The sequence below is a fragment of the Acinonyx jubatus genome, chromosome A2, assembly GCF_027475565.1.
Source record: "Acinonyx jubatus isolate Ajub_Pintada_27869175 chromosome A2, VMU_Ajub_asm_v1.0, whole genome shotgun sequence".
Lineage (NCBI taxonomy): Eukaryota > Metazoa > Chordata > Mammalia > Carnivora > Felidae > Acinonyx > Acinonyx jubatus.
This window is the reverse complement of record NC_069383.1, coordinates 148,393,480-148,420,771: the sequence shown is the minus strand read 5'-3', so window position 1 is coordinate 148,420,771 and position 27,292 is coordinate 148,393,480. Positions and strand designations below refer to the sequence as shown.

Below are 27,292 nucleotides of genomic sequence, written 5' to 3'. Positions count from 1 at the left end.
AAAAAATTTAATGTTTATTTTTGAGAGGGAGAGAGACAGAGCATGAGTGGGGGACGGGCAGAGAGAGAGAGGGAGACACAGAATCCAAAGCAGGTTCCAGGCTCTGAGCTGTTAGCACAGAGCCCGAATTGGGGCTCGAGCCCACAAACTGCAAGATCATGACCTGAGATGAAGTCAGATGTTTAACCGACTGAGCCACCCAGGTACCCTTGAAAGATCTCTTTCTAAGATCAGGAACAAGACAAGGATACCTACTTTTACCACTGATATTCAACATTATGCTAAAAGTTCTAGCCAGAGCTTTAGGCAAGAAAGAGAAATTAAAGGCATCCAAAATTTTATTTGTCAGTTTTACCTCAATAAAGCTGTGGTAGGTAGAGTGATCCAAATTGGAAAGAAGAAGTAAAACTATCTCTGTTTGAAGAGGACATGATTCTGCATATAGAAAATCCCAAAAAATTCATATAAAAACTACTAAAGCTAATAATTAGATTGTTTCAGGGTACAGACCAACACATGAAAGTCAGTTGTAAACACAACTGACAGCATCAGTGAACAATCTGAAAATAAAATTAATAAAACAATTCCATTTACAATAGCATCCAAAAAAATAAAATACCTCTGAATAAATTTAGCCCAGTAGGTGAAAGACTTGTACACCACAAACTACAAAACATTTCTGAGAGAAAATGTCCTAATAAATGGAAGCCTCCCCCATGCTCATGGGTTGGAAGACTGAATATTGTCAAAATGTCCATATACCCAAAGCAATCTACAAAGTCTATGTACCAATGGCTTTTTTTTCCTTTGCAAAAATGGAAATGGGATCTCAGATCTATAGTAGTATTAAAAAAACAACAGCTCTGTATCATAGTGAAAACAAGCAGCCCGGCAGCACCTAGAGGGGACAAGATGGTTTGGGAACTCCTCAGAGTACCATTACCAAAGAATTGTCATTCCTTGACCTGTCTGATGGTTGTCTAGAAGACCCACTTGGAAAGCTGTTTTTGTTTGACCTAACTCAGAGATACCCCAGTGTGAACAGCCTTTTCCCCTGGGAGCATTTGTTGAAAACAATCAGAGGCAATGTTTCAGTATCATGGCTGTCTTATGGTGGATAGCAGTTGGAGGAAAACAATAAGCCAACCAAAAGCTTAAAAGTAAAGGTGGTGGAATGAGATATCCATAGGAGGTTTTGAAAAGCACTAAGAAATTCCTGGGAATCTAGAAGACCATGAACATGTGTAGGGCTATGTGCATGATCAGGAAAGACCTGAGAAGGCCTTAAGCTCTCACCTCTGGCTAATCTTGAAGCTCTCCAAAAGCAGGAAGCAAAGGCTAAGTGTTGAAGACATTCCTCAACACATACAATGTTTTTGTTGGCAAAAACTGGGAGATTTATTGGTTCCAACCATTTGAGGAAAATTTTGTCTAATCCCTATGAGACCACTAAGATAATTGAGTAGGACTTGTCAGTGACCATACATGACAAAGAAGGCAGACTTCACAGAATTATTCCAGAAACCATTAAACTAATAAATAGCAGCAGCAACAACAAACAGCAATAGCAACGAACCTTGGAGAATGGAGAGAATCTGATTTCCAGTGTTGCCACAACATATTATTTAAAATCACAAAAAATTGTGATGTATGCAAAGAAACAAGGAAGTATGGCCCATACACAGGATAAAAAGCAATCAATAGAAACAGTCACTGAGGAAGCCCAGATATTAGACTTATGAGACAATGATTTTAAATTATTTTTGTAATGTTTTATTTATTTTTGAGAGAGAAAGCATGAGCAGGGGATGGGCAGAGAGAGAAGGAGGCAGAGGATCAGAAGTGGGCTCTGTGTCAACAGCAGCCAGCCCCATGCAGGGTTTGATCTGAGCCACCTAGGTGCCCTTTAGATTAGTTATTTTAAATATATTTAAAGAACTAAAGAAAACTATGTCCAAAGAACTAAAGGAAAGTATGAGAATAATGTCTCATCAAATAGAGAATATCAATAAAGTAATAGAAATATATTTCATAAACAACCCAAATAGAAATTATTGAAGTGACAAATATAATTATCTGATCGCTTCTTGGCCTTTTGGCTAAGGTCAAGTGTAAAAATGTAATTATCTGAAATGAAAAATTCACTGAAGAGGATCAACATCAGATTTGAGCAGGCAGAAGAGTAAGTGAACTTGAAGATAGGTCAATTAATATTGTCCAGTCTGAGGAAAAGAAAGAAAAAGTAATGAAAAATGAGCAGAGTGGGTCAAAATACTTCAGATAGCAAGTAAAAGAAAAAGCCAGTTCAAATTTGGGGGAAAAAAAATGAACAGAGGTACAAAGAAATGGAGGCTACCAACAAGTGTATCAACATATTGGAGACCCAGAAAGAGAGGAGAGGAGAGGACAGAAAACATATTTGAAGGGGCACCTGGATGGCTCAGTTAAGTGTCTGACTCTTTTAAAAAAATGTTTTTTAATGTTTATTTTTGAGAGAGAGAGAGAGAGAGAGTGAGGAAGGGGCACAGAGAGAGAAGGAGACACAGAATCTGAAACAGACTCCAGGCTCGAGCCCAACTGTCAGCTGTCAGCACAGAGCCCAACGCATGGCTTGAACTCAGGAACCGTGAGATCATAACCTGATTTGAAGTCAGATGCTTAACCAACTGAGCCACTCAGGTGCCTCTTAAGTGTCTGACTCTTGATTTCAGCTCAGGTCATGATCTCACAGTCATGACATTGAGCCCTGCATCGGGCTCTGCCACTGAGAGGCTGCTTAGGATTCTCTCTCTCCCTCTCTCTCTTTCTCCCTGCCCACCCCCCTCTCTCTCAAAAGTAAATAAACTAAAAATAAATAAATAAATAAAATAAAATTAAATTAAATTAAAACATTTGAAGAAATAAGGGCTGAAACTTTCTAACTTTGATTAAAAATTTGATTAAAAAGGCATTAATAGGGGGTGCCTGGGTGGCTCAGTTGGTTGAGCGTCCAGCTTCGGCTCAGGTCATGATCTCACGGTTCGTGAGTTCAAGCCCCGCGTCGGGCTCTGTGCTGACAGCTCGGAGCCTGGAGCCTGCTTCGGATTCTGTGTCTCCCTCTCTCTCTGCTCCTCCCCTGCTCATGCTCATGCTCTGTCTCTGTCTCTCTCCCTCAAAAATAAATAAAACATTAAAAATAAATAAGTAAATAAATAGGCATTAATATACACATCCAAAAAGTTCAATAAACTCAAAATAGGATAAACTCAAAGAGATCCACATATGGACAAATCATTATCAAACTGTGGAAAGATGAGACAAAGAGGGAATCTTGAAAGAGGCAGTAGAGAAATGAATTATCACATACTCTGATCCTCTGTAGAATTAACACCTGATTTCTCATCAGAAACCATGGCCAGAAGACAGTAAGATGATATAAAGTGCTGAAAGAAAGTGACTGTCAACTGAGTCTATAACCAGCAAACATTATTCTCTTCAGAAATAAAGGTGTGTGTCTGACTCTTGATTTTGGCTCAGGTCACGGTGCCATGTCGGACTGAGCCCCACGTCAAGCTCTGCACTGAGTGTGCAGCCTGCTTAAGATCTCTCTCTCTCCCTCTGCCCCTCTCCCTCGCTCACACTCTCTTTCTCTCTCTGAAAGAAAGAAGAAAGAAAGAGAGAGAGAGAAAGAAAGAAAGGAGGGAGGGAGGGAGGGAGGGAGGAAGGAAGGAAGGAAGGAAGGAAGGAAGGAAGGAAGGAAGGAAGGAAAGGAAGGAAAGGAAGGAAGAAGAGATTAAAACACTGCCAGATTAACAAAAATTGGGAGAATCTGTTGCTTCAAAATACTAAAGACAGTACTTTAAACTGAAGTGAAAGGACACTAGACAGAAACTCAAATCCACATGAAGAAACAAAGAGAACCAATAAAGGTAACTACATAGGAAAATAGAAAAGATAGTATAAATGTATTTTTTCTCTGTAAACTTTTTTCTCCTGAGTTAAAAGACAACTAACTAAAGCAATAAATCTATGTTGATGGGCATACATGTATAGAAGTATAATTTGCATGATAATAATATGCAAAGAAGGGCGAATAAGCATGGGGCTATATAGGAGCAAAGTTTTTAAAATACTTTCATAATTAATGTATCAATCCAAACTAGATTATAGTAAATTACTTTTAATTCCCATTTTAACTACTAAGAAAATATTTCAAAAAATATAGTCAGTGTGAATTCTCTGGAAGCCGTCTCTCCAGTATCTCTTGGTTTTAGCATCCTATGAGTCTATGATGGTCTAAGTTCCCCAGATTGTGCATTCTGATTGTCAGATGTCTATACCAGTGATTGAGGCTGATGCCAAAGTTGTTTGCCTCACCAAGTGTTTTATGGGTTCTAGTGTAAATTTTGATATTTATGCAGCAAGGCATGCAAGAAAGTCTAATCCTGCCCAGCTCAACATCTGTTATTGTGACCAAGATTATTATTTCTTCTTTTAAGAAGACAAGAGGAAACAGAAAGACATAAGTTTTTTCTACTCTCATGTCTTTGCTTTTCTCTCTCTTAAAGTATTGGACTTAATCTCTAAATTTTAGTTACCCAGGGGTGTAGCTTTTCTCCTTAAAGGAGAAAGCAGATATTGGGAAATCCTCCTCCCACCTCTGTAAGGCAGCCTCCTTGATAAAAACTTTGGTGCCTCACTATTATTCCTCTCAGACCAAAGAATTGGGCGTTTCATGTGGTTGTCTCCCAAATCTTCTAACATATGATGGGGCCAAAGACTAAACCACATAGCTAATGCATGAAAGGTAAAAGAAAATTGGAAGCTAAAGAAAGTTATTTGAGAGAATAATATCCATTCAAAGATCAATAAGCCATCAGCTGGGAAGATTCTACACCCAGCCCACTCCTCCTCTTCTTCATCAGCATTTGTTCTTTGGCCTGAGGGGGCTTGAGGGTAACCCTCATCTGTGATCACATGATCTGAATCCTGTGGCTACTTGCTACTGAGAACTTTCCACTTGATACTTAGCCAGGCCAGACAGAACACTCTCACCTCAGTGGCTTTCTGTTTCTGCATTGTGTGAATGAGATCCCTTCTGGGAACATAGGGAAGGATGGAAGAAATGGAGGAGTCTCTGGAGGGAAGATCGAACTATTAGGAAGTGTTCTGAGGAGGTTACTCCTATCTTGTCTACCTTTAGCCTCCTGACAGACAGAAGGGAGAAGAGAAATCAAGACTTACAGAATTTTGGAGCAGAGATGGCATTCACCACTGTAGGTAACCTGGTCACTGCCACATATGGGTTCACTTGGCTTGATGTAAGAGATAAACCAGCACTTATTTATATTCTCCATGCACTCAACCTAAAGATGAGACACAGATTGCTGCTTCAGATGCTTTACTCCAGGTCCTCTGACCATCATCACTGGTAATGGGGGGAGGGGGACTGAAAAAGGAACGCTAGACCAGGAGTTTAGAGAAGGGTCTTTAGCAACTTCAGTGTTTGGCCCCTGGCACTTAACCAATATTATAATATAATATAATATAATATAATATAATATAATATAATATAATATAATATAAATTATAACTGGCACTTAACCAATAAAACTATAATATAATTAATATAATATAATATAATATAATATAATATAATATAATATAATATAACATAAATTATAATATAACATATGATCTGTGAACTCCCCAGTCTGAGCTAAAAGACTCATCAGGATGAAAATCCCTGCCCTATCAACTACCAAATGTGATTGTTGGATTACAGAAAGGAAAATGTCTTTCAAGGTTAGACTTTTCTTATGAACGTTACTGAGTGACTTATATATGGTGCTTCAGACATTAGTGATGTCAAACTCGCCACAGCAGAGGTAAGATATAGAAGGAAGGGGACAGAGAGTACATTGTGGGGCCTTAGTATGTGGGGTGCAGGATGTACATTTTGGCATATCTTAGCTGAAAAAATGTCCACTGCAGCATAGGACAGATCTGGATTTGAGCCGTGATTTCGTCCATTTAATGGTTCAAAATATTTGCCTTCTACCCCACAAGAGAGTATGAACTGACTGGAATAATGCATGGGAAGAGGGCTCAGGAACATATGAAATGGGCTACACATGGTTGATGACCCAGATTTTATTGTGGTATATTATTCCCATGCCAACCCCCTCTGTCCCCACCTCTCAGAAGAAAATCTGGGGCTATCGAGGGAACTGGCATGCTGCCCATTCCTGTTCTTGGGAACTACGGAAGTAGAGCTCACCTTCATCTCTTGTAGGCGAGCCCCTGCACCTGCAGGAAGAGGGAAATCTGGAAGACAAAAACACATTCAGAAGAGTTGTTCTGTCTTCTGACCTTAGGGGGAAAAGCTAGGATGAAGGAGACCCTGGTTGGCACACAGGAAGTATCAGATCCCTAAGAAGGGGCTGGGATTGGGGCACCCAGGTGGCTCAGTTGGTTAAGCATTTGACTCTTGATTTCGGCTCAGGTAATGATCACACAGTTCCATGAGATGAAGCCATGCATCAGGCTTTGCTCTGACAGCATGGAGTCCGCTTGGGATTCTCTCTCTCTCCACTCACCCTCAGAATAAGTAAACTTAAAAAAAAAAGAAGGGGCCCGGTTCTTCTGTGATGCATACTGCTCTCTAAAGAAGTGAAGAAATAGGGAACTTGTGACCCCCTCCCTCATGTAAAATGGGGATCTTAATTCTGGCCCTGCCCTTTCATAGGTAAATAACAACTTTCATAATCCTTCTCAGTTGTTTTAGAAAACACTCTCTAAATTACAAATTTCCATGAAGCAGTTATATTGAGATACCTCCAAAGCTGCTGACTTTCATTAAGGCTTCCATATATTTTTTTCTTTTTTTTAATTGAAGTGTAATTAACATACAATGTTATATTAATTTCAAAAGCTTACATACTCTTGGCCCAAAGCGAACTGTGTGGGTCCACTTACATGTGGATTTTTTTCAATAAGGACAATATTGAAATGTAAATGTATTTTTCCTTATGATTTTCTTTTTTTAAATGTTTATTTATTTGAGAGAGAGAGAGAGACATAGCGTGAGCAGGGAGGGGCAGAGAGAGAGGGAGACACAGAATCCAAAGCAGGCTCCAGGCTCTGAGCTGTCAGCACAGAGCCCCACGCAGGGCTTGAACTCATGGACCATGAGATCATGACCTGAGCCGAAGTCGGAGGCGTAACCAACTGAGCCACCCGGGCGCCTCCATGATTTTCTTAATAACATTTTCTTTTCTCTAACTTACTTTATTGTAAGAATACAGTACACAATACATATAACATACAAAATATATGTTAATCAAGTGTTTACGTTATTGGTAAGGCTTCCAGTCAAAAGTAGGCTTATTAGTAAAGTTTTGGGGAGCCCAAAGTTATACACAGATTTTGACTGTATGAGGGAGTAAGGGTCAGTGCCCTTACCCTGCATTGTTCAAGGGTCCACTGTATATGTGTATAATACTTTATTATATATAATTATATGTTGTAATGATCTGATATAACAATCATATTTATATTATCAACTCTGTTTATATATAACAGCTTTATTAAGATATGATTTACATACCACAGAATTCACCCATTTGAAATGTACAGTGGTTTTTAGTATATTCACAGAGTTGTGCAACCATTACCACAATCAGTTTGAGATCATTTTCATCACCCCAAAAAGAAACCCTGTACTCGTCAGCAGTCCGTTTTCATTCCTCCCTCCACACCCCCTCCCTTCCCCCACCCCAGACAACCAATAATCTACTTTCTGTCCTTTCTGGACACTTTATACAAATAGAATCATACATGTGTAGTCTTTGTGTCTATCTTCTTTCACTTAGCATGGTATTTTAAAGGGCTATCCCTGTTATTGTATGCATCAGTACTTTATTCCTCTTTATAGCTAAGTTTAATATTCCATTGGATGTAAATACTATGTTTTACTTATTCATTAATCAACCAATGGACATCTGAATTGTTTCCACTTTTAGGCTATTATGAGCAAGGCTGATATGAACATTTATACACATTTTCTGTGTGGCCATGTGTTTTTATTTCCCTCAGGTATATACCTAAGAGTGGAATCCCTGGGTCATATGGTGACCTTTTGAGAAACTACTGGACTATTTTCAAAGAAGCCGAACCATTTTATATTTCCAGTGACAGTGTATGAGGATTCCAAGTTTTTCACATTCTTGTCGACCCTTGTTATTTTCTCCCTTTTTTATTATAGCCATCATAGTGGGTACAAAGTGGTATCTCATTGTGGTTTTGATGAATATTTCTCTACTGACCGATGATGTTGAGCATCTTTTCATGTACTTATTAGCCATTCGTTTATCATCTTTGGAGAAATGTCTATTCAGTTACTTTGCCTATTTTTTAAAAATTGGCTTATTTGTCTCTTTATTATTGAGTTGCAAGAGTTCTTTATATATTCTGGATACTAGTTTATTGGCACTTGATCAGTCTTTCCAGCCACTGGTCTGTCACACTGTTGGACCAGGGACCATTTCTGCCTTATAACCAGGATCTAGCTCAGTTTCTGGAACAAGCTGAGCATATGGTGTGTAGTTATTGGATATGTATATAAGTGGTGTGTCAACTAATGTCAACAGCTGATGTCAACAGCAGGTCTCTTCCCTGACTCACCACCAACCTCAGTTTCTGAATTTGGCCAAGAAAGAATTCAGAGCCAAAATCTCAAGTAGGCAAGAGTTTAATAGCAGTTAAGGGGAAAGTACACTCTCAGAATGGGAGAGGAAGCAGGCCCAGAGGTCACAATTGCACCAGAATTAGGGGTTTTTTTGTTTTTGTTTGCATAGGTTATGGGTCATAGTTAGGGAGGCCTCTGACTGAGTCTGAGCTGTTTCTGATCCTCTAAGGGACTCCTCCTGCCAGTCCAGAGAGGGAGTTTTTGGCCCTATGAGGTCCTTATGGGAACTGTCATGTCAGCTATCCTCCATGAGGAGGATCAACCGCAATATAAATGTATTACAACGAAGCTATAGGTTACTGTAGTGCAGTGGTTATAGGGGATAATGCATGCATATCCCCTGGGGTCTTTTTCTAGCTGTTTGTGTTCTGGGGATGATTGGTGGTTTCTTGATTTTTATCTTTGTACTGGTGAGAAAGTCCTGTTTCCTGCTCCAGTATCACTAACTGCCTACTCTATCACTAGGAAACCCATCATAGTAGTAAGGCAATTATCACAAAGACTTTTGTGTTTAGTACAGCAGAGCTATGATAAGATTTGCCCTAAAAAAGACAGCTCTTAAGAAGTAGGATGGTGGGTTAGAGGAAGTCAAGTTGGAGACAAAAGGAACAGTTATGGAGAATATAAAAATACTTTCAGGGAACAATGATGAAAACCTTCATTAAGGCAGAGTCATTTTCGGGGCACCTGGATGGCTCAGTTTAAGCATCTGACTTCGGCTCAGGTCATGATCTTGTGGTTCGTGAGTTTGAGCCCCGCATTGGGCTCTGTGCTTTGGATTCTGTGTCTCCCTCACTCTCTGCCCCTCCCCCACTCATACTCTGTCTCTCTGTCTCTCGAAAATAAATAAACATTAAAAAAATTTTTTTTAAAGGAAGAGTCATTTTTGTGAGACAGGCATGGATTTATATGATACATGAAGTGTTTCACCGACTGAACAGGGTTGATATGGGTACAAAGGAGAGAAACAGACTTGAGCGAAAATATAAGGCCACAAAACTAGAGAAGGACAGAGTGATTTTCAAGAAAGATGGATTTTCAAGAAAGATGCTCCTCACAGAGGGTTGGCATAAGACTTAGCCAGAAGGTCACACGGTCTGCTTGCAGGAGGGTCGCTGCCAGTGGGTGGTGTTCTCAGGAGCAGTGGGGATGAGGATTGAGTGAGAGATGGGAAAGTGTAAAAATATATCTTAGTTTTTTTAATGCTTATTTATTTATTGAGAGAGAGAGAGAATCCCAATCAGGCTCTGTGCCGTCAGCACCCCTATATCTGGATATCTTTAGAGAGGATTACATTTAATAGGGAAGAGGAGGTGTGATATAAGAAGAAATATATGTTTGGTGTGTCTCCAGTTCTTGGCACAGAGCTCCAAAAACCCTAGTAATTTCCTGAGAGATGGGGAGAGGAGTGTCTTTTGTTATTCATAATAAGCTCCTTTCCACCATACCTGAGTTTATGCTAATGAGGTGGTGGCTCTTGGAGGAGGAGAATGGGGCTGGTTTCTAGAGGAAAAAACCACAGGATTAGAGAATTGGAACCTTCCACCCCACCCCTCAACCTCTGGAGAGGAGAGGGGCTGGAGATTGAACTAATCACCAAAGGACGATGATTTAATCATGCCTTTGTGGAACTGTGTAATTTTTTTAAAGTTCATTTATTTAAAAAAAATTTTTTTAACATTTATTTATTTTTGAGAGAGACACACAGAGCATGAGTGGGGGCAGAGAGAGAGGGAGACACAGAATCCGAAGTAGGCTCCAGGCTCTGAGCTGTCAGCACAGAGCCGGATGTGGGGCTCAAACTCATGGACCGCGAGATCATGACCTGAGCCGAAGTTGGATGCTCAACTGACTGAGCCACCAGGGGCCCTTAAGTTCATTTATTTTGAGAGAGAGAGACACACACACAAAGAGAGCAAGTGGGGAAGGGACAAAGAGAGAGGGAGACCGAGGATCTGGAACGGGCTCTGCACTGACAACAGAGAGCCCAGTGTGGGACTTGAACTCACAAACTGTGAGATCATGACCTGAGCCGAAGTTGGACACTTAACCATCTGAGACACCCAGGTGCCCCTGTACAAAATTGCTAGACATAAGAAATTCCATTTTGAAGCTCTATTTTCCATTCTAAGTAATGAACTCTCGAACTGGGCCAGAAGTGCTAATTGTATTACAAACAGTTGCTCGTAAAATCCAACAGAACAACTGGTATTCAGACCGTAAAACTGTGGATATGACCTTCATCGTGATGGAAAAGTTACCTAATGCAGACCAGGAGGAGTTCTGTTCGATAGTACCTATAAAATAACCAACTAGATAGTAATCAAAAGCAGCTCTACCAGTCAGCACTGAATTGAGGTTTTTTTCTTCTCTTATTTATCTAGGATCATGTAGTTACCCTCCTTTCTCATAAAAACCCCTTGTTTTCCCATGTGAGCAGCACATGGTAGCTCTGGAATCTGTTCTTGCCAAATTGCAATTCTGAGACCTCAAATAAAGGTCTTTGTTTGTTTTTTTTTTTTCTTTTCGGTTTTGCCTCTTTTTCTCAGTAGACACCTTCATAATGGAACCTCCATAAAAATCCTAAACCAAAGGGTTTGGAGAGAATCCAGGTTGAACACATTGAGGTGCCGGGAGGGTGGTGCCCCCAGAGGACATGGAAGCTCTGTGTCCCTTCCCACCTACCTTGCCCTGTGCCTCTCTTCCATTTGGCTGTTTCTGAGTTCTGCCTTTTATAATAAACCGGAAATCGTAAGTAAAGCACTTTCCTGAGTTCTGTGAGCCATTCTAGCAAATTATTGAACCTAAGAATGGAGTCACGGGAATTCCTGTGTTATAGCTAGTTGGTCAGAAGTGCTGGAGGCCCAGTCTTGTGATTGCTGTCTGAAGTAGGGGCAGTCTTGTGGGATTGAGTCCTTACCCCATACTGTTGGGATGCATGGCCGGTGGTAGTGTCATAATTGTGTTAAACTGTAAGACACCCGATTGGTGTCCACAGAAAATGGGAGGATTGCTTGGTGTGGAAAACCCACACATTTGGTGTCAGAAGTGTTGGAGTGGAAGGAAAGAGTTTTTTATTCAGCAGAGGAGGGAAAGGAGTTTTCCCCATAAGATATGAGAGGCATGGAGATTAGTTTTCAATTTGTTACAGAGCCTCTTAAGATGTGAGGCGCTTGGGAAAAAAATGTTTTCAGTGAGAGAAAGCACCAATAGAAAGTAAAAAAAATTGAAGATAAATGAAAGTTTCAAAGTCCAAATGGAAAAAGGATGTGTTGGGTGTAGAGGCTTGAGCTATGGAAACCTGAGGAAGGCAAAAGGACCCACAGCGACCACCGGAGCTGACACAGGCTCATCACGTGACCTACCTCAAAATAGCCATAGGCCCTAACTGACCAATTACGAGCAGGCGCGATTCCGAAGATTACCAAAAAATGGGAAATTTCCATTCGTCCCCATACTGCCTCACTCGGCCCCATTACTGGGGCCCCTCAGCACCGCCTCCTGGCAGACAGTTTCTCCCTTGCTGTTCTGCCTGCTGTTCCCTTGCAGTGTATTCAAGAAACTTCGATCTCTTTTGCTCTGCCTTGGGTGAATTCTTTCACCACCTACGCCGCCAGCCCCCACAGATTGGAACGCACCACACTGAGGCGCTCAGAGATTCCCTACCATTAAGCATGAACTCTAAAACCAGCCATTGACCAGAAGAATATCTGATTCTATTTCCACAGAGCTGCTCAAGTTCTTTTTGGGTTTGAGAAATGTAAATAGACCCTGAAAATGAAAGTTTCTAGGTTTGAAGGCCTGGATAGTAAGTAGGTATTTTGAAAAGTTCAGTGGTCCTGGGTTTGAAAGGTTAGAACTTGACTCCCAGCTTTGATACCAATGACACTGAGGGAAGCCTTTCTTCCTCTGAGTTTCAGTTTCTACATCTGTAACCTAAAGGAATTAGGACTAAATAGGGAGCCTGGGTGGCTCAGTCGGTTAAATGTCCAACTCTGGCTCAGGTCATGATCTTGCAGTTAGTGAGTTCGAGTCCCACGTCAGGCTCTGTGCTGAAGCTCAGAGCCTGCAGCCTGCTTCGGATCTGTGTCTTCCTCTCTCTGCCCCTCCTCTGCTCATGTTCTCTCTCTCTCTCTCTCTCTCTCTCTCTCTCTCAAAAACAAATAAACATTTAAAAAAAAGGATTAAATAAAATTGAACAGCCCTTCCACTTTTACCTCTGATTTTCCTATGATCCTGGATTTACCCCAGAAAATTTAGGCAGAGCCTGGATATGTAACTCACCAACTGCAAAGACAGCCCACACGGAGACTGCCAGAACAAGGACGGCTTTTGACAAATTCCTTCATAGTGGCAGAGAAGCTGTGAAAATATGCAGCCTTTGACGGGAGGGTAGAGAAAGCTCCAGGTGAAGCACAAGTTCTTAGAGCGATCCCTCATTGGCCAGGAATTGAAGTCTAAATACTTCAAGTTTGCTCTTTCCTCAGGTCATTCGGAATGAATTCTGTCTGATGCAATTAAATTGCTTAATTTATTTCCCTAGAGCAATTGGACATTGGAAGAAAATGATCCCCAAAATGGAATTTTAGAAGATGCTAGAAAAAAAGCTAGTACAGACTATCTGCAAGGAGATCATTTGGTAAAGAATAAGCAACAAGAACTTTGCAATTAAATGTTTAGAAGTTGATACTTATCTCTGAGGTAAGAAAGACAGTCACTAGGAAGTTCAGTGACACGTGTTAAATCAATAGACAATAAAAAAGATGGGAAGAGACAAAACAGAAAACTCACTCCCATTTCTTAATCTTCCATATTATTACTTTGGTGTTAATTTTAGTAATCGATCACAGTATTGCAAGCAAAACCATGGAGTATTACCAACAGCAAGCATTATTGAAAATATTATAGCATGAGGCAGTTGACATTATTTATGTGCAGGTTTCCGTACATTTTCCTATACATTTTCCAGGCAAATTATATACCTAGGTAATTTCTGTCCCAACACCTTCCCTGAGTGAAAACAAATATTAATAATATAACCCTTTTCCTACTCAAAAATTTGCAAATGAGTAAGTCCACTTTACCTGCTATGACTCCTGCAGTGTCTGTGAGAAACAGGCTGGACGAGATATTTCTTATTTCCAGTTTGTTGGTAATAAAATAACAATGGGCGGGGGAAGGAGTAAATGTCTTTTCAAGGCCCATACGCCTGGCAGTAGAAGAGAGTGAACTTTGTGGGTTTTTTTTTTTAAGATTAAAAAATTTTTTTTCTTTTAGATTTATTTATTTTTAATAGACAGAGAGAGACAGAGCACAAGTGGGGGAGGGGCAGAGAGAGAAGGAGACACAGAATCCGAAGCAGGCTCCAGGCTCTGAGCTGTCAGCACAGAGCCCGACGCGGGGCTCAAACTCACAAACCGTGAGTCGGATACTCAACCGACTGAGCCACCCAGGCGCCCCAAGATTTTTAAATTATTTTTTAAAGTAATCTCCACACCCAACATGGGGCTTGAACTTACAACCTCAAGAGCAAGAGTCACTCTACAGACAGAGCCAGCCAAATGCCCCCAAGAGTATGAACTCTGAACTTAGGAGGTATAGTCATAACTCCCACCTATTTCTTCCAACTCCAAATTCCGTAATGCCTAAATCTTATGAGTTTCAATTTCAGTGTTTTAAGGGTGGTTTGTACTGTCCACTCCAGAATCTGGTTCTTGCCAAACCTGTAGCAGGTTAGGGTGTGTCCTACCCAAATTTTGAATTCCTGCATTTTTATCTGTAGAGCAATCATTGTATTCAGGACAGCTTCAGATGTGTTCACAGTACAATTGTCACATCTGCATATACAGTTACTTATTTTATCAGTAGTCAAAACTATATATTCACTTAATCAAAACCTTTAATTTAGAATGTTTCTAATACTGACTCATAGAATCTTAACGTGGAAGCTTACTTTTCCAAAGCTTACTTGGAATCTGCCAAGTTCAGCTTTGTTTAGGGAAGGTGAAGAATCCTGGGACGGAGTGCTCTTTCCACGAGCACTAAATAGTAACTCTTTCTACCACTTGAAAAAAAAGTCCCTCAAAACACCAACTTTAAAGGAAAAGTTCAGAAGTTATTGGGTATCACAAATCCTGTAAGTCCCAGTTCTGGATGAATGACTTAAATGGGGACGTGTCGCATAGTTCTGGGAGGTAAAGTATACCTTCTCAGTACTGTTCTGATTGACCACATTGTCTACCGTGATAGTCTTCAAGATTTTTGCTTTCAGTCCCTCTAAATTTGGTATCCACTTATACATATTTTTAAGTGACATGTAAAATGTTTCATCCTAAGTTTAAATGGTTACAAATTATTAAATGACTGACTTATCTAAAAAGACTTTAAATGTTTATTTATTTTTGAGAGACAGAGAAACAGAGCACAAGTTGGGGAGGGGCAGAGAGAGAGAGGGAGACACAGAATCCGAAGCAGGCTCCGGACTCTGAGCTGTCAACACAGAGCCCAAAACAGGGCTTGAACTCACAAACTGTGAGAGCATGACCTGAGCTGAAGTCAGACACTTAACCTACTGAGCCACCAGGCATGCCATGACTGACTCATTTTAAATATTGATGTTTTAAGATAAAAATGTTGGGGGTGCCTGGCTGGCTCGGTTGGTGGAGCGTGTGACTCTTGATCTCGGGGTTGTGAGTTGGAGCTCCAAGTTGGGTGTAGAGATTACTTAAAAATAAAATCCTAATAAATAAATAAAAATAAAAGTCATTCTTTAAGATGTATCCAGTGGAATCTACATTGTATGGTGATTTGGTGTCACCACGATAATTTGAAAAACACATGCATGAGCTCACAGTTTGAAACTTTCCATACTTTTTCTCCTTGAATGAGTAAAATTTTCATTCAACCTTCCCCACAACTTTATGCACAATGTTAGTTTGTTTGTTTGTTTGTTTGTTTATTTTGAAAGAGAGCGAGAGAGCATGTGGGAGAATGAGAGGGGGCTCAGTCTCATGACCATGAGATCATGACCTGAGCTAAAATCAAGTGTTGGAAACTTAACCAACTGAGCCACCCAGGTGCCCCCTGACCTGTTGTCTTACAGATCTTTTCTGGTCAGGCTTTTCTAATTTTCTTCAACAGAAATATGCAAATGAATTGATGTTTTCAATTTCCTATGACTATAGGATATAAAGTATTAATAAAATTCTCTTGGGTTATCATCACAGTCATTAGTAGTATACATTGATCAAACCAAACAGCATATATTACAAATTTTGATAGTTACTTAACCTAGAAGTAACTTTTTATTAGCTATACATCTCTGAATGTGATGCATGGTGCTGATTGTGTCCAGTTAGTGTGTGTGTGTACCCTTGGATACCACTTGTTACTGGAATCACTCGGGATTTAGCACCCATTTTATATGTATCCTTTATTTCCACAGATACACACTGAAAAATCATGTTCACATTACGTAAGTAGATGGGAATTAAAATTTTTATTTTAACAGGGTCACTTACATCCTGGAAGTCCTTCCTAATGACATAAAAAATTACATCATGATACTAAAAACAATTTTAGTGATTTGTGAGCTATAATCTATGTTCCTTAAACTTTGATGAAGTAAGACAATTGGAAACCACCTGACTTCAAAGGGAACTATGATTCAGTCACAGAGCCATTTCCACGGTCAGTGTTTAATAAACGCTCTGTCCAGATCCACCAAGTAAAACTAGTGGTCTCTGCGGCTTTTTCACTGAGATGCAGCTTATTTAATCTGATATACACAGAAAGGGATGAGAGAATAAAAATGTTATTTTCTGTGTACCTTTGCCAACATAATATTTTAATAATGTGTTTTACATCGCAAGATTATATGTTTTTATTAAAACCTTAAAGTTGCAGAATCAGTTTATTTGTTGACAATGAAAAACATTTATATGTTGTTTACTGTTTCCTAGGGACTATTTTAAAACTTTATGCAAATGATCTATTTTAATTATCAAAACAAACTTATGAATTAGATGTAGTGTTATCCCCAGGTCACTGATCTGGAACATGAAACACTGTCAGATTAAATAACTTGCCAGTAGTCACATATCTGATGAGTAGCAGAGCTGGGATTTGAACTGGCTCTGGGGTCTTTAACTTTTACACCCCACAGTCTCTAATATTAGTAGCCTCACTAGATGTTTGCCTATCACAGCTTTGCAGAAAGCTTATTCTTGTTTCTTTATTCTTATGGCAGATTGAGATTCACAGGAGTGGGATGCTGCTTTAGAGAAAGGAAGGAGGGAAAGAAGGAAGACAGGGAGAAAAAGAGAAGGGAGAGGGAGGAAGAGGAAGAGGATGAGGATAATGGTTTTCCAGGTAGGTTGAAAACAAGTCAGAATTCTACCAGCAAGGTAAGAGTGTGCTAGTCTCCTTATTCCCACCAATATTAGTAATTTCAGCATTCCCACCTGTTTGATGAGTAGAGGTGATGTGGCATTGTTACTTTATTTTTATTTTTAAAGTTTATTTATTTATTTTGAGAGACAGAGAGAGAGAGTGGGGAAGGGGCAGAGAAGGAGAGAGAGAATCCCAAGCAAGCTCCACACTGTCAGTGCAGAGCCTGATGTGGGGCTCAAACTCATGAACTGTGAGATCAGGACCTGAGCTGAAGCCAGACACTTAACCAACTGAGCCATCCAGGCACCCCTGTTTTTTTTTTAAGTAGGCTTCACGCCCAGTGGAGCCCAACACGGGACTTGAACTCACAACCCGAGATCAAGACCTGAGCTGAGGTCAAGAGTCCTACACTTAACCCTTAACCAACTGAGCCACCCAGGTGCCCCTGGCATTGTTACTTTAATATGCATTCAAGTGAATTTGAATATTTTTCTATGAGGCTGTGTCTTTTGGGTTATTCTTCGTGAATTGAATATTCATACTTTTTTCCTCAGTTTTCCCTTAGTCTTTCCTCAGAAATTCATGAGTTATTACTTCTATGTAACTAATCAAATTATATAACCTGCAAAGTACATTTTACCAGATCAATTAGTTATGTGTTAATTGTGTGTATTAATTGTGTTTATAGAATATATTATCACACAAATATTTTTACATGGTATTTAATCAAGTAATTCCATTATTACGTAGTTTCTGCTTTCTTGTTTGATATGCTTGTCCCTGCCCCTAAATTTTAGATATAGTCATTTGCAAAATTTTACTGCTTTATATTCTTAATTTAAATGTTTAAGCTGTCTGGATATCTTAAATTGAAATAATTAAGCTCAGTTTTAAATGTGGTGTAAAATAGGACTGTGTTTTTAAATATTTTACATATACAGGAAGCTATGATGAAGCTCAAGATAGACCCCAAGACCTGAACTTTTCTGCTCACCTGCTTATACCCACCAACCTTTGTCCCACATTTTTTCTTAAATTCTTCTTTCCAGCTTATCTCTTAACTTGGGCCAGAGACCCAAGGGGCATAGCATTGGGGTGAAAACCAAAACTGTCTCTCAAGCAATTAATGACTGCCCTGGTGAGGAGCTCTGGCCTGGCCAGACCACTCAGAGCAGTTTGAGCTTAACCCCTGACTCACATCTGCACAGATGGAACATGGAGTAACCCATGGAGTGACCGACAGTCACCTTGACCTCATCATAATACTAAACTCCCTGCCCAAGGAGGAGTACAAGCCTCATTTACACTGTGTGGATGAGCATGACTCCTTAAACTCCGTGTGCTGCTTTATGGCCACCTCTACATATAATGACAGGGATCCCTGTTCTAAATAGTCATCCTAACATTAGGGGCTCCTGGGTGACTCAGTCGGTTAAGAGTCCGACTTCAGCTCAGGTCATGATCTCATGGTTCGTGGGTTCGAGCCCCATGTCAGGCTCTGTGCTGACAGCTCAGAGCCTGGAGCCTGATTCAGATTCTGTGTCTCCCTCTCTCTCTGACCCTCCCCTGCTCATACTCTGTCTCTGTCTCTCTCAACAATAAATGGAAAAAACATTTTAAAAATTGTTTTAAAAAGAAAGAAAGAAAGAAAGAAAGAAAGAAAGAAAGAAAGAAAGAAAGAAAGAAAGGAAGAAAGAAAAAGAAACCCATTCACCCTTGCTCAGGGAGTGACAGCTTTGGAGGTTTTTCCCCGTTGATGTCCTTTGCTGCAAATAAAGTTTCCTTTGTGTGACAGTTCCACCTCGTGTAGTTGCTGTCTGTGGGTCACCAAGGAGCTAAGTCACATTTGTTCAGTTACACTATCAAATTAAATGTCTTTTACTATAAGGTAAACACTATATTTTTATATTGTTAGTTTCTTATGAATATAGGGAGATGCTTGTTAATTCTTTATTTTTGTTAACTATGCTATTTCTTCTATTATTGTTGTGTGTTTAAATTTATCTTGTATATCCAAAATTTACAGTATAAACCCATTCCGCTATTAAGGAATCATGAGAGATTAAAACAGATATTATGAAATTATATTCAGTTGAATATTAAAAATGTAATAACCCAGAACTAAACTGCGTTTATTCCTAAACCACATAGATCCTATGATCATAGAATGATAAAACAAAGAAACAATTTAACTTTTAGGCTGAAACAAATCTTAAATGACAATTACCACTGCGATTTTTAAAATTATTCTTCTGATTTAGCCAATGTGAGGAGAGAAAAAAGGGAGGAATGAACAGTGAATGGATAAAGAAGATGTGGTATACATATAAAATGGAATATTACTCAGCCATAAAAAAGAATGAAATCTTGCCATTTACAATGACGTGGATGGAGCTAAGGACTATTATGCTAAGTGAAATAAGTCAGTCAGAGAAAGACAAATCCATATGATCTCACTCATATGTGGAATTTAAGAGACAAAACAAATGCACATGGGGGAAAAAGAGAGAGAGAGGCAAACCATAAAACAGATTCTTAGTTATACAGAACAAACTGAGGAGGGGAGGTGGGCAGGGGGATGGGTTAAATGGGTGATGGGTACTAAGGAGGGCACTGGCTGTGATGAGCCCTGGATGTCATATGTAAGTGATGAATCACTAAATTCTACACCTGAAACTGATATTACACTGTATATTAACTAACTGGAATTTAAGTAAAAACTTGAAACAAAAAAGCAAACAAACAAAAAACAAACCAAGTAAAACATTCACAAATGAGTGATAATTGTCTTTTAAAACAAAATAAGGGGCTCCTGGGTGGCTCAGTCAGTTACGTGTGATTCCAGAGCGACAGGAAGCAGATATCCTCCGATGCAATAAATGAGTGTAGAGAATCTAATTCCACTTTCCAGAGGGAATTATGGTTCCTTTGAGGGGCCAATTTCCCTGAATGAGTAATTCCATATGCTTTTTTTTCACAAATTTTAGATACCCAGGCATTTATGATATAAAGCGTGAAATAGAGATACCAGAAAAATAGCGTATAATGGGACTGCCAGGGAGGAAGAATAAGAACCCCCTTTTCCCCCCACTAATGTCATTTTAACAAAGAGGTAATGTTTGATTAAGTCCAAAACTGTTGAGAGGAAAATCAACGTAACTACACTGAAGCGGCTTCTGAACTAAACGTGAAGGAAGTTGCGGGGCTGAACAGCCTTCGTGGAACTGGAGTTCTGAAGGACCTAAGAATGGAGGCAAACGCTGTTGTGCAGACAGCCCTATGAAATATTCAGATATGAAAAGAAGGAGGAGGGGCGCCTGGGTGGCTCAGTCGGTTAAGCGTTCAACTTCGGCTCAGGTCATCATCTCACGGTTCGTGAGTTCGAACCCCGCATAGGACTCTCTGCTGTCGGTGCAGACCCCTCTTCAGATCCTCTGTCTCTCTCTCTCTTTGCCCAGAGCCATATGCCAGAGTTTGTGTCAATCTGTTCCTTATAGTTAACACATCTCCATAGCTGCTGCCCATGGAATGACCACATGGTTAGCTTTGCAGTAGGTGACTCATCTGCCATGATCCGTCTTGTTTCTGCAACAGCCATATTTTGGGCTGTGGTGGTGACTGCATTCCCTTTGTCTTTGAGGCCGCGATTCTACTGGATGCAGAACAGCTCTGCTCTACTTTTGATGAGTCAAGGCAGTTTCAGGAGCACTCACTTGACTCTTCCTACCACAGTGAATTTTACTTTCCAGGCCATAGAGCCGGCATGTGGGCTCTGCCAGCAGCCAGGTGTAGCCAATCAGTCACAGACCAGAGAAATGACCATGAGGTAAATTCACAGAACCATCGGATCCAGTATAAGATGGACTTGAGCTGTGTATCATTTGGTTTCCATATGCCTCAGTTTAACACGAGGGCTGTGATTGATTTTTCTTTTTTTTTTTTTAAATTGAAGTGTAGTTGACATATAATATGTTAGTTTCAGGTGTACAATGTGGCGATTCGACAATTATATACTTAGGAAATGCTCACCACAAATGTAGCTATCATCTGTCACCATGCAAAGTTAATACGACATTATTGACTGTATTCCCTACGCTGTACTTTTTATCCCCATGACTTATTCAGTTTGTAACTGGAAATTTATACCTATTATGTTGCTCTGATAATAGGGCAAGCTCATTGTCTATATCCAACAGCCCTCAGTATACCTGGGTGTCCCTCTTTCCCCATTGTAGAATTACTTGGGTCCATGGTCATAGGTCAGTCACATTGGCAAAAGGCTAGGCAAATATACGTTTTTGATACTTGCAGAGGCTCTGTTGGTTCCATTCTCAAGGACACCCAGGTCCCCATTCAAGCAATGGACTCTGTGATCTGGTTTAGATATCAAAATTGTGTAAGGGCTCACAGTTTTCGGCTTAGTTGCTGACTTGAGTCTTCTGCAGTCCCATTCTTTACCATTTCGTCTGTAGAAGGTAAGCAGTGCCATCAATGGCTGCCCGTCCTATCTCATACCTTTTTGTCATTGACACAAATCCTTGTGGATCGAGGCCCCCAGGTGGCAACGCCAGACTTGTTTCCTCTCACAGTGTTCACACCCATCTGGCTTCTGACAGTGAGCTGTGACCATCTGGCTCCTGTTGTATGGAATCCTATCGTCCCCACTGATGCTAGGGAGCCCACTTCTGTAGCCACTTTCCTGTCCTCACCAGGACCTTCAGAGGACAAAATCTTGCCACTGAGCTTCTCAGTGACGTTGGTGCCTATCTGACTCATGCATTCTGGTTTGCTTTTGTGAGAGACGTGACCTCTGGTCCCTCTCCAGGACGATGCTCAGCTGGGTTATACTAATCATAATCAGCTCCAGGACCATTCTAGTGGGTTCTCTGTAATCACATAATAATTCAATTCATTCTTTTAAAGTTGTATTTATTTAAGTAATCTCTACACCCAACATGGGGCTTGAACTCACGAACCCGACATCAAGAGTCGCGTGCTCTTCTGTGCCCAGCCTTTTCTCCAGCAGGTGAAAACCCTCACAATCCACTTCTGCACCTGTTCCCCAGTGCCCGACAATACAGATGAGACAATACAAATGACAACACACCACACAGCTCATTTGGTAAATCAGCTCTTTCCTCACCAGGGCTCTGCTGAGACCTGAACTTAGTTCCTGGCCTAGAGGCCACGAAGGGGGCATGAGTGGAACTGGAGTTGGGCAGACATCCTCTTGTGGGGCAGCCACTTCAGGAGGCCTTTGTACGGCCACAGGATAGTGGGAGCCTGCTCTCCTCTCACAAAGGTAAGGCAATTACTTCTGTAGACCCAGAGGGTTTTTAGGGGAATCTAAGGGTTCAGTGGTCTCAGGAAGATCCGGTCTTACTCCATCAGCTTTAATGTCCTAATTTAGCAGAGAAGACCTGGAAGTTCTGTGCATTGACATCCTTTTAACTCCACTGCCCTTGTAATTAAATCCTGGCCTTAATCTTAGCAGTTTGCCTTCTTGCTACAAGAAATGAGCATCTGGGGGCCCTTGGGTGACTCAGTTGGTTAAGCGTCCGACTTTGGCTCAGGTCATGATCTCACAGCTTGTAAGTTCGAGCCCCATGGTGGGCTGTGTGCTGATAGCTCAGAGCCTGGAGCCTACTTCAGATTCTGTGTCTCCTTTCTCTCTGTCCCTCCCTGGCTCATGCTCTGTCTCTCTCTCTGTCTCTCAAAAATAAACAAACATAAAGAAAGGAAGGAAAGAAGGAAGAAAGAAAGAAAGAAAGAAAGAAAGAAAGAAAGAAAGAAAAGAAAGATCTGTTCAAATGCTGTCATGGCAGGATTTTGGTTCTCACAGCATGTCCTTAGGTTATGATCAGCCAAACACCCAACTCTAGGACCTTCCAATCACTTTCCCCACATACAGTTCAAATTCTAGAGCTAATGCATAAATTAGTGTTTCACTTTTCTGTACCTCATCCCATCCACCACATGTCTTTACCAACATGGCACTTAATACTAGCAAAACAGTCCTCACTGTCATCTGACTGACACTTGACCAGTTGCTATACCAATAGTCTCAGAATTGCTTCTCCCCAAAAGATCCTGAGACTAGGAATTAAATGGCATGCTTTATTTTGAAGATGGTACCCGGTGAGGGGCAGGGGGAGGAGGATGAGGAATCAGGGGAAAACGAGACCAGGAAGATAGAAAAGTCATCCATTGTGGCTTTCCTGAGCAGGTCTGTGCTGTCTCCCAATGAGGAAATCTCTGAGAAGCTGTGTAGAGCAAACTCAGAAGCATCCCAGGTCAGTGTGTGAGGCTGAAACATTTACCCACCAACTCCCATGCCCCAGTGTGTGAGGACTACCCTCAGAAGCTTTTACTCCTGTATCCCTGATAGCTGTCTGTGCAGCCATGCAAGGACCCCTCAGGTACTAGAAAGCCTCAGGCAGAGAAAAGATGCCCATACCTGGGATGTGTAAAGATGATAGCACATTGGGAAGTCCTCTTGCTTTATCTTTATAGTTGCAGGTGAACTTGGGTGGGCCCAGGGGGTGTAAAAGGGGCTACAGGCGTGTATGATACATAGCTCAATGCAATCTAAAATTTTTTTAAATGTTTATTTTTGAGAGAGAGAGACAGAGACAGAGTGCAAGTGGGGGGGTGGGTGCAGAGGCAGAGAGAGAGGGGGACAGAATCCGAAGCAGGCTCCAGGCTCTGAGCTGTCAGCACAACGTGGGGCTCCAGCTCTCAGACTGTGAGATCATGACCTGAGCTGAAGTCAGACGCTTAACCGACTGAGCCATTCAGGTGCCCCTCGATGCAATCTAGTAGAAGAACCAGAGGTTCCATCTCCAAAAGGACCATCAGTAGAACTACTCTATTCCTCTTATTGGGGACCTAAGAAACTTGCCACGCTGTTTAGAGCAAGTTCAGAGAATCATATTTTCTCCAAACCCTTATTAATTTTAGGAAAAGATATTTTCTCATTGGAAAGTGTTTAACAGGACACTTTAAGATTATGAGATCATATACGTTAGCCATGGGCATTTACACTTGCATGGTTTAAGAGCTGCTGATTTTCTTTCACTAGGAAGGTGAAGCTGACCAAATTGAGATAGACTGAAACATCTAATTATAGAGAGAAATTACAGGTTTTCCTAAATTACATGTCTCTTTCTGTATGAGAGAAAGTATATCAATCATAAAGTAGAATTATAATTTTTTAAAGGCTGATATTAGAAAAAAAAAGACCTTGGAAAATCATAGGTACCTCCAAAAGATGTTTTAAATACCAGTTTGCTATGGATGGGCAGAATTTTCCACCAGAAAAACAGTGAAATCAAATTTCAACAGCAGAGTAGATGCTATATGGAGGAATATGGCAAAACCATCTTCCCCTTCCATAATTTAGAGGGATCACTTCCTCTTGCTCATCTGAGGGCCCATGGACTGTCACACCTCATCCTGAGGGTGACTGCTGGCCAAAGAAAGTCACAAAGTCCAGAGAAACTGGCCCATCTTGATGGGCAGAGCTACAAAGTCTCCCTGTAAAGGAGCCCCCCCCCCAATACAAGGAGGCATAGATAATCATACCTGTTTTTTACCAGACTAGACTTTTCTCTTCCTCTCCCCAGAAACAACTACTCATTAGCATTCAAATTTTTACCAGTCATCTATAATTAAGCACTTCCCTAATTTGCATACCTTCCCCTAGAACTGCAAAAGTCTGTTTTCTTTATAAGGCTGTTCAGTAACTGACAGTTGAGAAAGTCCCATGGAGGCCTCACCTTGAACTCCATGTGCTTATCAAATATTTTTCTGAAAAATGTCTATCTGTTCAGAAAAAGATAGGAAATAGGCTGGGATTGCGTGGCAATATGTATTTTATATTCTTGGATATTTTGTCTTATTCTTTGAGCAGAAATATCTAATTCTCCTGTATTTATTCTCATGAAAGGATGGGAAAATATGCAACATGACCAAATGTCTTCCCACATAAATATCTGGATCTGTAATTGTTACTTCATTCTTCATTTAGGTTGGATGTGTTGATGTTTATCTTGCCCTTTGGCTTATTGCTTCAGAGACAAACAAGCGTGTTTGGAATATGTCTAAAATTCACATATCCTCACAAGAAGTAATTTCTCCCCACCTTTGTCAGCATCAGAGAAGTGTAATTAAAAACAAAATCTCCCAGGGGCAGATTTGGCTGGCTCAGTCGGTGGAGCATGCAGTCTTGCTTTTGGGGTTGTGAGTTTGATATAGAGATTACTTAAAATAAAAATCTTAAAAAAAAAAAAAAATCTCCCAACCCAGGAAGCCTCTCCACAAAGGTAGAAGAAAAAGAGGGGTACCTGGGTGGCTCAGTCGGTTAACCGTCTGACTTCAGCTCAGGTCATGATCTCACAGCTTGTAAGCTCAAGCCCCATGTTGGGCTCTGTGCTGACAGCTGGGAGCCTGGAGCCCGCTTCGGATTCTGTGTCTCCCTCTCTCTCTACCCCTTGCCCACTCACACTCTGTCTGTCTGTCTGTCTCTCTCTCTCTCAAAAATAAATATTAAAAAAAAATTTAGAAGGAAAAGAGAATTTTATTGTTGAATAAGTATCAAGCCAGAAAGAATGTGGTGTGGATCACAGGCAATCCATGAAGAGATTACAAAGACAGAAAGAAGTCTCACCCTTTGATGTGGCCCAGCAGATACCCATTACATACATGTTCTCAAGATAGACAATAAATGACTAGTCATCCAGCAAGAAGACATGACAGCACCATTTATTACATGGTTCACCCTAAGTTCACCTGGTAATGGGGTAAACATCTGTGTTGGTTCATTGGTTTCATACAAAGGAAAAATAAACTCTTCATGAAAGGAGATACTTTTTCAACTGGGAGCAAGGTACCCACCGAAGCTAGGCTCCTGCCCTCCCACAGAAACTGCGAGATAGGGGTACTATCTCCCTGGATGTTTACATTTCAAAGACCTGGCTCCCAGGTCCTTGAGAAAGACCTACCTTGGTCATAAAGACCTACCTGGGTCCTAAAGCTGGAAAGAATCTTATTTGTTTGTTGTTTTCCAGTATACTTAACATGCAGTGTTGTATGAGTTTCAGGTGTACAATATAGTGATTCAACAATTCTATACATTACTCAGTGCCCGTCACGGTAAGGGTACTCTGGCAAGAGTCTCATTTAACCTCTAAAAAGATTTTATACACTTCAAAGAGACAGAGAAAGGACATACAGTTGCCAAATTTCCAAAGTTAATGCTCTGGTAAAAAGGGAAGGGAAGGAAATCTTTTCCTTCGTTTTCAACAGGGAAAATTAAGTCTCATCTCTCATTTGTGTTTGTCCTTACATCAAGCAGGAGCCCTTCTGTGTCAGCCATGGTTGTTAGCGACTGTGGCATCAGGGTACTCGCTGTTCCCATCAGCTTAAAATATATCCAGCCATTCCTTCATTCATTGGATTATAATTAAATCTCCTGTTTCCAGAAACAAGCCTGGACTTGGTTGATTCAAAAGTGAGTCAGAGACAGATTCCTTTGATCCAAGAAATTATATTCCATTGAGGGAGAGACACAATAAACAGATAAGCAAATAAATGTACCTAATAATTTTTTTAAAAGTGAATTACAGGTGCTGTTAAAAGTATGAAGACAAAATAGCAAAAAGGGCCATACTTGGGCAACTGGGTGTCTCAGCCGGTTGAGCATCCAAATCTTGATTTCACCTCAGGCCATGATCTCACAGTTTGTGAATTCGAGTCACACGTTGGGCTCAGTGCAGAACCTCTCCCTCTCTCTGCCCCCTCCCACTCACGAACACGCCCTCTCCCTCTCCCTCTCTCTCTCTCTCTCTCTGTTTCAAAATAAGTAAATAAACTTTAAGAAATATTTTTTTAAATATGAAATTTATTGTCAAATTGGTTTCCATACAACACCCAAAGCTCATCCCAACAGGTCCCCTCCTCAATACCCATCACACACCCTCCCCTCCCTCCCACCCCCCATCAACCCTCAGTTTGTTCTCAGTTTTTAAGAGTCTCCTATGTTTTGGCTCCCTCCCTCTATAACCTTCCCCTCCCCCATGGTCTTCTGTTAAGTTTCTCAGGATCCACATAAGAGTGAAAACATGGTATCTGTCTTTCTCTGTATGACTTATTTCACTTAGCATAACACTCTCC

At 40.7% G+C, this 27,292-nt stretch overlaps 1 protein-coding gene across 18 annotated transcripts in view; it reads left to right on the top strand.

Moving 5' to 3' along the window:
* Positions 1-27,292, top strand: part of FBXW12 (F-box and WD repeat domain containing 12) — an 80,273-nt gene that overhangs the window by 19,380 nt on the left and 33,601 nt on the right. For 14 of the 18 annotated variants that reach the window (XR_008297156.1, XR_008297155.1, XM_053219456.1 and 11 more), the window contains 2 exons: positions 16,173-16,202; positions 16,977-17,098. Coding sequence is in view for 11 of the 18 variants with exons in the window: in XM_053219456.1 (XP_053075431.1) it covers positions 17,078-17,098 (21 nt within the window). In the remaining 7 variants the exon portion in view is untranslated. Of the gene's footprint in view, positions 1-5,182; positions 5,256-16,172; positions 16,203-16,267; positions 16,418-16,976; positions 17,099-22,265; positions 22,422-27,292 lie in introns of those variants that run through there. The other 4 variants (XM_053219466.1, XM_053219465.1, XM_053219459.1 and 1 more) reach the window with 3 other exon arrangements.